The sequence below is a fragment of the Muscardinus avellanarius genome (genome assembly GCF_963383645.1).
Source record: "Muscardinus avellanarius genome assembly, chromosome: 10".
NCBI lineage: Eukaryota > Metazoa > Chordata > Mammalia > Rodentia > Gliridae > Muscardinus > Muscardinus avellanarius.
The window spans coordinates 30,977,793-30,988,822 of record NC_137796.1 but is presented as its reverse complement, the minus strand read 5'-3'; the positions used below and the strand labels follow the sequence as shown (position 1 = coordinate 30,988,822).

At 58.0% G+C, this 11,030-nt stretch overlaps 1 protein-coding gene across 2 annotated transcripts; it reads left to right on the top strand.

The window, feature by feature from the left end:
* Window positions 1-223: 223 nt before the first annotated feature.
* On the top strand, window positions 224-2,847 carry IRX5 (iroquois homeobox 5; the record flags this gene model as incomplete). Of its 2 annotated transcripts, none has more annotated exons than XM_080704056.1 (3): window positions 224-472; window positions 1,473-1,878; window positions 2,057-2,847. In XM_080704056.1, 3 exons carry the CDS (start codon window positions 224-226, stop codon window positions 2,845-2,847), a joined length of 1,446 nt encoding a protein of 481 aa, XP_080560182.1. The 2 variants fall into 2 exon arrangements, with proteins under 2 accessions (XP_080560182.1, XP_080560181.1); XM_080704055.1 differs by having other exon boundaries at window positions 2,054-2,847.
* Window positions 2,848-11,030: the final 8,183 nt, after the last annotated feature.

Here is an 11,030-nt window from a genome sequence, read left to right as displayed (position 1 = left end):
GGAAGCGTAGCCGGGGCGAGCGAGGCGCGCGGAGGAGCGGGCGCGGCGGCCGCAGCCCGAGGCGCGGGAAGCCGGCGAGGCGGCGCCGTGGGCCGGGGCTCGGGGCTCGAGGAGCGGCGGCCCAGGGCAGCCCGCGGCCAGGTGCCCGCCCGCTCGCCCTCGCAGGGCGCCGCCCGGCTGGTCGGTGGCCGCGGCGCGGCGCGCCCCATGCCCGTGCGTGGCCATGTCCTACCCGCAGGGCTACTTGTACCAGCCGTCCGCCTCGCTGGCGCTCTACTCGTGCCCGGCGTACAGCACCAGCGTCATTTCGGGGCCCCGCACGGATGAGCTCGGCCGCTCGTCCTCGGGCTCTGCGTTCTCGCCCTACGCCGGCTCCACCGCCTTCACTGCGCCCTCGCCGGGCTACAACTCGCACCTCCAGTACGGCGCCGACCCCGCGGCCGCCGCCGCCGCCGCCTTCTCCTCCTACGTGGTGAGTGAGCGCGTCCGCGGGCCGGCGGCCGGGCCGGCTGGAGGCGGGGTGCGAGGGCACGGCCCAGGCGCCGCTGCAAACTTGGGCGGTCGTCTGGCTCCGCTCGCCCGGGCCCGGGGCTCAGGGGTCGCCGGGGGAAAGCCGCGCCTCGCTCGCTCGGATCGCGGAGCTGGCGGGAAAGGTCGGGAGGGGAAGAGGTCGTTGCAATTAAAGAGCGGCAAGTAGTTCGAACGGAAACTCCAGGCCGTTCTGCAAATTTATTTTGTTTTTGCCATTTTGGAAAAGTTGGAAAGAAATAGATCTGAAAACTAAACTGGAGCGAGCTGTAAATCTATGTAAATGTGTTTGGCCTCGCCTTTAATTAATCCTCCAAAATGTTGCAAATCCGTAATCCTATCTTCTCAATCCGATTTGGAGGTATTAAATTTCTGAAAAGTCGACCGAGCTGCGGTGCATCCGGGATTTTTCGGCCGGGTGCACTCTCTGGAATAGCGCAGTGGCTTCGGTTCGGAGTAGCGTTTTTGGAGAGTAGGATTGCTGGATGAGGCTCAGCTTTTCCTTGCGTTTCTTTACGGATTAAAGAAAGAGAGGAAGCCTTGACTCCCCTCGTTCTACCCCCTTGCGCCGGGCGCAGAGCGCGGAGTCGCCGCTATTGCCCAGGCCTCTATCTGGATCGAGGGCCCGGCCGCGGAGGCCAGATTTGCGCACAGGGCACAGACATTCCCGGCAGATTTGGGCCTCCAGGGTGGCGCCGTGGCCGGGACAGCTTCGGCGGAGTCCGCGAAGAACTAGACTCAGGAATAGGGGCCCTCGCTGCTTTCTGAGCAGGGGGAGGGGCTGCTCTTGGGTCCGGATCAGCCAGTCTTGCCCCAGGGAGCGCTGGAGTGCGGGCCTCGCTGGGCTGCAACCCCTGGGGCCCTGGAAAAGTGTTCTTCCGTGGTTCAGCTGGCAGTGGAGACCGAGGCCCACACTCACCTTCTCTCTGCCTGTCCCCCCGCAGGGCTCTCCCTACGACCACACGCCAGGCATGGCCGGCTCCTTGGGGTACCATCCATATGCTGCGCCCCTGGGCTCCTACCCGTACGGGGACCCCGCGTACCGCAAGAATGCCACGCGGGACGCCACGGCCACGCTCAAGGCCTGGCTCAACGAGCACCGCAAGAACCCCTACCCCACCAAGGGCGAGAAGATCATGCTGGCCATCATCACCAAGATGACCCTCACCCAGGTGTCCACCTGGTTCGCCAACGCGCGCCGGCGTCTCAAGAAGGAGAACAAGATGACCTGGACGCCGCGGAACCGCAGCGAGGACGAAGAGGAGGAGGAGAACATTGACCTGGAGAAGAACGACGAGGACGAGCCCCGCAAGCCCGAGGACAAGGGCGACCCCGAGGGCCCCGAAGCAGGTTGGTGGGTGCAGGAAGGGGCGCGTGGGGCCGGAGTGGGAAGGCAGAGGGGCCTGGAGGGGGCGCGCAAGGGTCTGCAGGTTGGGGACGAGGGTCCCGGCCTGGGCAGGCGGGAACCTGGGTCCGCCCCCACCCCGCGGCCTCCGCGGCTCTGACAGCCGGGTCTCCCCCGCAGGAGGAGCAGAGCAGAAGGCGGCTTCGGGCTGCGAGCGGCTGCAGGGGCCGCCCACCCCCGCCGGCAAGGAGACGGAAGGCAGCCTCAGCGACTCGGATTTTAAGGAGCCGGCCTCGGAGGGCCGCCACGACGGGCTGCCCGGGGCCCCCCGCGCCGGCGGGCCCTCCCCCGCGGGGCCGGCCGCGGCTCGGCTGGCGGAGGACCCCGCCGCCCACTACCCCGCCGGCGCGCCGCCGCCCGGCCCGCACCCTTCGGCCGGGGAGCTGCCCCCGGGGCCCGGGGGGCCCTCGGTCATCCACTCGCCGCCGCCCCCGCCGCCCGCGGTGCTCGCTAAGCCCAAACTGTGGTCTCTAGCCGAGATCGCCACATCCTCGGACAAGGTCAAGGACGGGGGCGGGGGGCGCGAGGGCTCCCCGTGCCCCCCGGGCCCCGGGCCCGTGGCCGCGCCCGGCCTGGGAGGCAGCCGGGGATCGCCCGCCCCGGCGCCGCCGCGCTCGCCCTCCGCGCAGTGCCCCTTCCCGGGCGGGACCGTGCTGTCTCGACCTCTCTACTACACCGCGCCCTTCTATCCCGGCTACACGAACTATGGCTCCTTCGGACACCTTCACGGCCACCCGGCTCCGGGACCAGGCCCCACCGCCGGGCCCGGCTCTCATTTCAATGGATTAAACCAGACGGTGTTGAACCGAGCGGACGCTTTGGCGAAAGATCCGAAAATGTTACGGAGCCAGTCTCAGCTAGACCTGTGCAAAGAGTCTCCCTATGAATTGAAGAAAGGTATGTCCGACATTTAACGCGGGCTGCGTCGGTCCCGGACTTAACTAATTTATTAAAAACATGGCCTTGGCAGTTATTTTAACATCACACAGAGAGAAAGAGAGAGAGAGAGAGAGAGAGAGAGAGAGAGAGAGAGAGAGAGACTACCCCTCCTATACAAAAGTTTATAGTTTATGGAGATGGTAGACATAAAAATGTAAACATCTCCACTCACAAAAATATGTCTTAACCAAGCGAAAAGAAGAACTAAAAAAAAAGGTTTGTATTAAATCTTATTCTGTATATTTAATGTAGCATTTTTGTATTTAAATTGATAATTCAATATCTTTGAAGTAAATTATGAAATCAAGACACCTGTACAGGCATTTAATGTTTTTTGTAATATAAATATATACATTTGTGTTTTTCCCCAAAAAACTGTTTCATAGTTTAAAAAATACAAGTTTAATTTAATTTTTTACACCTATTGATTTTTCTGGGTATGAGCTAAAGTATTATTACGGAAAGGAAACAGGTTATACTCTTAGATTTAAAAAGTAAAAGAAACTGCAGCCGCCTTTGTAAAATGCAAAATATTTAATTAAAAGAGATTTTAACATAATCAGAGCCACTTATTACTTTTTAGAAGCCTCAATAAACTGTCCATTGCCTTGGTCAAAAGGTGCACATGCAACTTCTTTTTCGAAGTGGGGAACTAAAGCTTCAGTGTGCCAGGGGAGAGCCATAATTAGGCTGCAGACCCCGGGGAGCCTGGCCCCGCCTGGCAGAGCGGGTTTGGATCACTGATTTGGGCTGCTTGCGGGAGACTGGGCCCCAGAGGAAGGGGAAGAGAGGCCCAAGTGTGTGCCCAGAAAGGAGAAAAGATGGTACAGCAAGCCAGAGACACGCACCACCCGAGCGCCATCGCTTAACCTAATTACTTCCAATCAGTGTCGTGTTTTATGCAAAGCAATCAGCTGGTGAACTTTGCTAATGAGTTCGATTTTATGCCGGATTTAGCCCTTATTACTATTTCAAAGGTGCTGCTGGCTGATGCTGGCTCTGAGCATTAGGGGATGCCAAGGGGGGGAGGCTTCCCCCAAGTCGCTGTCTTCTCTACCCCTTCCATATTGGGCATTGATTTCTTCTTTGGGCTTGATTAAATCAGCCCGCGCTCCCTCCGCGACCGTGCGGTGGCGCGTGGCCGCGTGGATCCCCGCGCAGCCTCCAGCCTGGGGCCGGCGCGGGCCGAGGGGACGGTTCCCCCCTTTCACAGGTAGGTGTCACACTTGTCTTAAATTTGGAGCCTGCACTTTGCAGAGTCGGAGACTGGGAGGGAGGTGGGAAGAAGGGCGCCGCGGAGTCCTTTGGGGAAAGCGAGGGGAGCCCCCCCCCCTCTGATCCGGAGACCCTCCCCCACGGGTCTCTTTTTGGCCCAGTGGCCTTCAGAAGCTCGAGGCCATTGGCCTGGATGAGAAGGCCTCGTGGACTCGATAAGCCTTGTCGGCGCTTTAGCACTTCCCCCAGCTCAGACCCAACGTTCCAAGTAGCTACACAAGTATTTTTGAGGTTTTATTTTTTTCGTCTAAATCCCGCCTATTTTATCTCAAAATGCAAACTCAGGATAAACCCTAAACCTAAACGAGGAAGAAACAGCAGCCGGCGCCCGACAACGTCCAACTCTGTCTGTCGGGGCTCTCTGCGGGAGAGCTGGAGTCTCCATTTTGCAACAGATACTGAGCCGCCGCCGACTTATTTTAACTTCGTGGGAAATTTTCAATGGTGGCGGGAGGGGAGCGTGCGCTGCAGCTAAAACATACCCCAGCAAGGGGAATTAATTTGCTCTATTAAACCCAAGACTGAGTGGACAGAGAGAATGTGTTTGCACAAAACACCGGTTTAATTAGGCTAAATAAAAACGCACACATTTACATATCTACTCAAAATTACTTGAATTCGACTCGGTTTTAAAAAACACACCTCAAAGTTTCACCAAAGTTGTTTATTTTTGCTATTATTTTTTTTTCTTTAACCTGCAACGGGTCTCTTTTAGTTTATTTGAATTTAAACGAGTTTGAAAGCCGCATTATCCAGATGTTTTAGAGAACAGTTCGAGACTTAAAATAGTGAGAAAAATCACGCAGGGAAAATGGACTTAAAGCTGGAAGTGTGAATGATTAAATATGCATGAGCAGATCGTATTTTATTTTGTCCCTTTAATTATAAATGATTTTTTAAACAATTGAATTCCAGAGAGGACTTGCCTCCCCCCCACCCCCCCCCCCGCAGCGCTTACGGGCCCCATCCATGTTCCCTCCCCCTCCAGCCTAGTTCACAATCAGCTACCCCCCCCCCCGTTGAATATGCAACCCCAACCCCAAGAGTTACTGCCTTCTCTTCTAAAATGTCGGAAGAAGAAACCAGTCCCCTTGAAAGAGAGTTTAAGGACGACGTCACCGCCGCAGGGTTTTGGAAGCAGTGGTTCTAAACCCTACCCGACGATTTTTAGAAGAAAATTGCAGGCCTCCCCGCGGTCCCGGGAGTGTGCAAAAGACGCGACTGTCCTCCCCAGGGCGTCTACTGAGGCTCGGGGCTGGGAGCGGAGCCGAAAGCCGACGGGCTGCCCGGGAATTGCCCCGTCTAGGGCGGCACGCCGGGCCTCCTGGCGGGGCCGCGAGCCCCCCTGCGCCCCGCGGCCATGGCCCAGCTGCCAGCCTGTGCCGCATCCCTACAGTCCAACGCCTTTGCAGGAGCTATGGTCTCGAATAACTTCGTCTTACTCTGAGTGCAAGCCCCCAGTTGAGTCCGGAGTTTCTTCTCGGCAGAGTTGGTTTCGGTGGCCCGCAGTTTTTCTCGAGTCCAGCGACTTTTCATTTTGAAGGTGGCCTGAGAGGTAGATCTAGGTTTAGGGAATTTAGGAAAAGACCGCTGTGTTTAATTGCAGTCTGCGGCGCCTGTCTGAAAGGTCGCGAGCGCCTCCCACACCTTAGTCCCATCAACTCTACGGTCGGTCGTCTAAAAGGCGATGCACCTTTGGGGCACGGGGCGGGGGTGGAGGACAAGGTCTCCTCCGTGTGTAAGGGTCTGAGTTTGTTCGCAGGCTTAGTTGAGGCGTCCAAGTTTCGAGAGGCAGTGCCTAAGACACCCTGGAGCTGGGTCTCGCGGGTTGGGCCACCTGCACCAGGCTGGGCGGATTCCGGACCCCAAGGGGCACCTCGTTTGGCACTTAGGTCCTGGGGTCATGGCGTGGGGGCAGCGCCACGCCGCTAATGATTGGCTGATTCCCTTCCTTACCCCCTACTGGGGCAGAATAGGTTCGTGGGTTTGGGAGTGAGGAGAAAATAAGCCCAGCAGATTTCTGAGGGCGCATAAGGCAGACGTGAGAGGCTCCAGAAGGGAGCCCCTCGCCTTGCTGCTCCCCGGCTGGCTTTTGGGTGCCAGAGCCCCAAATGTTTCCCCAGCTCAAGTGCGGGGCCTGCGTCGAGGCATCCTGGTTTGCAAGCCCATCTCTAAAGCCACTCTTTCCCCGCGACGTGCGCAGCTCTTGAGGCCTGGAAAGTTGGCGGGAGGGAGGGTCGTGCGCGCGGTTTGGGCACCACCCATGCCTCGCAGTCCACCGGCACCCCACGAGTAGCTGCCAATTCCGGAGGGGGGGCACGGGACCGCGCATTGCAAAGCACCCAAAATGAAAGGAACGCGATCGCCCCGAGGAGGAGTCCGGCGCGGACGCCGTTTGGGAAGGGCGCCGCCTACTGGTCCTCCGAGCCGCCGGGCTCGCGGGGAGGGAGAGTTAGGCCGGCGAAAACCCTGCCAGGCCCCCGCCCTCAGCCAGGCCTTAGCTCCTAACTCCGAGCTGGTCAGACTTAAGCTGTTTGGTCATCCCCAAATCGCCCCGGCCCGGCACCCCAGTTAGCACTGGAGATTTGGGGGGCAGAGCCTATGACTAAATCAACTTTAGAAACCCTACGGATTCCTTCCACGGCTTCCGTGCTGTTTAAAAACCAAGCAGCGGGCATTGGAGAAATAAGGCTGGCCACTAAATGGCCCGCGAGCGGGGGCCTCAGCCGCGCAGCCCAGGCGCAGCGCGGGCGCTCGGCTCGGGCCCCGCATCAGGTGCGCGCTCGCTCGCCCGCCGGCCCTTCCGCGACGGTGCTCGGGACCTGGTAGTCTCGGGTTTGCAGCTTGTGTCTGGAGGGGGGCTACCCCGCAGCCGCGCCCCAAGACCGTTTTGGTTTTAGGAGCTTTTTGCCTGTGCGGTGCACATTAAAAACAAAAGCAGGGGGGGAGCAAATTAAACAAAATTAGCCTCCCCGTGCTTCCGAACCCTATTTCAAAAGCACCTCTAATGAGGTCGGCAGAGCCAAAGTCAGAGATGTTCCCCCAGCCGATGGCCGGCCCCGTCACAAGTGCTAGCGGGTCTCTTTTAACTCGCCCCTCTCGGGAGCAGGGGCAGTGGGGGTAAGCAGGGCGCGCCTTGGGCTTGGTTCTTCCAATCCCTGGCTTTTCTGCTATTGAACTGGAGGGAAATCGGGCCCGACTAGGACCTGGCCGCCTGCGCTCCCCTCAAACTAGCCAAAGCTTTGGTACCAACCCTAGAGTCACCCTGCAGGCTGGCCTCTGTGAGCAGGCCAGACTTGGTCTCCTTTTCGTTTTCGCGGTAAATGCAACTTGGGCCCCCGGCACTCCGGTGGGCCCAGACTGTGGACAAACAGGAGGCCTCAGGGGCAGGGCTGCAGCTGGTGCTGGGCCCCTAATGCCTAGGCCCGCCCCTGGGGACCCCGGCGGCGGGGGGGGGGTCTCCCGTCGTTGGCCACGGCCTCCAGTTCCCAGTACCCAGGTCCCCCAAGGCCGCCCGCCAGGCTGCGTGGTTTTCTGGCGCCCAAACGAGCCCAGCACGCCGGGACGCCACTTCCCAGTGAAATCTGCTTTTATTTGCTCCGAGCAAACCCCAGGCTCTCAGCGCTCCCGCCTGATGGATGCAAATGTAAATGTGCACTTATTTAATTGGATCAGGCCCCAAGATAAAAGAGATAAACGGCTCCCCGTTTGCTAACTTATTTTCCGAGGCAAGCAGCGCCGCGTGGAGGGGAAGCTAATGAAGGGGCCGCGCCGCGCTCGCCGCTTCCGCTCTCCGCGGCCGGGCGCCTCCGCCGCGGGCTCGGCTCGGGCTGGGACTCCAGCGCCCTCCTCTGCGCGGCCGGCGCCCGGGTGGGGCTCCCGGGGACCTGAGCGCCGCCAGGCCGGGGCGGCGAGCAGGCGAAGCAGGCAGCTATCAGCGCTCTTGCAAATACCTCGCCCTCGCGACACTCGTCTCCACTTTGACTTGTCAGCCACTCTTTTCGTACCCAACTGCCCAGACTTGGGTTATACCAGCTGGGCCTATTCGATCGAAACTCCCAATCTTCTCCCCCAGGCGTCAACTTAACGCCTCAGGAAGCGTTTTCATCAAGAAGACGCTAGTGTCCTGAAAAAGACGGGGCGCGCCTCTCCAGCTACCAGGGGCCCGTGGAGCCTCCCTCCACCTGAACCGACGGACCCACTTCTGCGTTCCCAGATGGTCTTCTTTTGGAGCCTGGGGTTTCAGAATTGGCTGGACTCCAGGGTTTAGCACCTCCTCCTCCTCCTCCAAATAATGCACGCATGCAATCGACTCCGATTCGAATCCCCGAAAACCCAGCCAGATATTAGGAAGAGAAAAGGCTGCCCGGGGCTTTCCCCCTGAGGGACTTAGTTCAGAACCTCAGGCCAGGGTGTCATCCTGCACCTGGAGTTCATATCCCAGTTTCAGGTCTCGGTTTTTCTGGAAAAGTTTCTCTTCTCTTAAGTAGGGCGGAGAGAGAGACCTGATTTGGAGGCCTGCGGGGGGGATGGGTGCGAAGGGGCGGTGAGACCCTCGCAGAGCAGTCCCCCCCTCTAGAGGCCGAGCTGGGCAGAACCCGGACAACTGGACCTGGTGAGCTGGGAGAGCGGGTCGGGCGAGGCCGGACTGGACGGGACGTTCGGCCGCGCCCCTTCCCAACAAGCTGATGGATTGGCTTGTCAAGAGAGCTCTGTGCGCCGAGCCCATCAGAAAGCACTTACCTCGCTAAACTGAAATTACTGTCTTTTCAGGGGCTAATTTGTGTAACTCCCATGGAGGGGCTTGGAGGGGGTTTGATGAGGCATAAAATGATGATTAATGAATTTATTGGCCGCTGCTCATCAAACAAGGGCTCAGAGCTCCTGTCGGCACCCGCGGCCTGGCGGCGGCGCTCCACGCAGCTGGGGTTCAACTTCCTGGGTCTCAGCGCCTGCAAGAGTGTGGGCCCTGGACGCTTTCCTGAGCGCGGACCTCGGCTGCTTCCTCCTGCTGGGAGCCCTAGTCCGCAGATTCAGGCCCTGGAGTGGAGCCGAGAAGAGGCGGGACTTCCCGCAGCCCCTCAGTCGCCCCCTGTGGGCAGGCTGCTCAAGCCCAGATTGAGACCGGTTGAGGCAGGTTGGGGCCTCTGCAAGCCCTCAGGGATGAAGTGGTCTCTGGGAACTGGAGTGTGGCCATGGAGCTCTTGAAGGCTGGAGCTGTGGACGTGGGCTGTCATCTAGAGAAGTGTAGTGTACCGGGTGGGTACTTGGCGACTCAACCCCTGCAACTTGCTAGTTTTGTGTCCTTCGACAGGTCCAATAACCAATTTGAGTCTTCCTGTCTTTATCTGTGAACCAGGAGCTGTACCAGCTGAGTTTCGTGTGGAGCACAGTGCATGACACAGGCATAATCATCAATACAGTTATTGAAGCTGTGTATCTTAAAGACTCAAGCTCTCTGGTATCAGTAGCCCAAGCTTGGGGTTTAGGCTCTGGGCTCTGACTTGAGGGGGAGGATCCTGCTAGAATCTCTAATCTTCCTTAGCCTCCACTCCCAGGTAGCATCACTCCATGGGACTTGATGGGAGGCAGCGGAGGAGCTAGGGAAAGAAGTTAGACACCGTGGCGAATGTTGGGGGCTGCCTGGAGGTTCCTTTGAGTGGTGGCGTCCAGTTTCTGACGTCCAGGTTCAGGTTAGTTGCAGGATAGTTCAGGACTCCTCCCATCTTACCCAGCTCTTTGTCTGCAGGCTCCTGTCTTTTGGAATCTGTCCACAAGGACCTCTTGGCTATTTCCACTGCTCTCAGTCAAGAACCTGCAGCCCATGGATTTTTAACTTCAGCTGGGATTATTTTCTCTGTTTCTTCACGGGTTGCCTTATACTTCCTTTACATTGTCCCTCCCAGACCTCTTAAAAATCCACTCCACACTTGCCGGTACAGGATGTCCTCCTGCCTTGCTGAAAGAGAACTCAGGAAAGACGCTGGCACTGACCTCTCCAGGGGAATGCTTGTTAGTGCAGCTCCACTGTGTCCTAGCCTTCCTCTAACTAATGTGAACGCAGCACTCTGTTAGAGCGCCTATGTTATGCAGAGATACTCTTCTAGAAGCTGGTGATGGAGCCTAAACAAAACAAAATCCCTGTCCTCTCTGGGGAGCTGACACTAGAGAGGGGAAGACAGTAAGTGAACAAATGAGTGCTTTCGTGACTTTTCACAGTGTCCTGGTGATGAAGGTTAAAAGAGAAGTTGAGTCAGGTAAGGAGCAGGCTCTCAGTGAGGGTGGTCTAGGAGGCCTTAGGAGATGGTGTTAGAACAGAGATCAGGAAGAAGAAGCTGGGGAGTAGGCCATGCAGATATTTGGGGGAAGAGAGTTTGAGGCAGAGGGAATAGCAAATACATAGATCCTGAGGTGGGAACGGGTTTGAGCAACAGCAGAGAGCTTTGGGATGTGGACGAGGTCAATGCTAGGCCAGGCCTGGCTCCATGGGCCTTGTCAGTCCTCCTGAGATCCTTGGTCCTCATGACGAGAGAGCCTGCGATAGAGCAGTGATAGGACCTGACTTGTGTTTTAAAGGTGTCTCTCGGTGAGGAGCTGAGATTTGGGGAGGGCAAGAGTGGGAGCAGGGACCAGGTAGGAGGTGGGAGGCTGGTGGAGAACCTAGGGGAAGGGATGGCTCTCAGGGAGGACGGCAGCCAAAGAGGTGGAGAGGAGTCAGGTTTTGGCCATATTTTGAAGGTAGATTCAACAGGCTTTGGTAAGGGGCCGGCTGTGGGGGCTGAGAGAAAGAAGAAAAGAAGGATGGATGGATGAATGGGTGGGCAGAAGGAAGGAAGGTCGGTTTAGATACTTCTAAGGATTTGGCCCAGAGCACCCAGGGTAA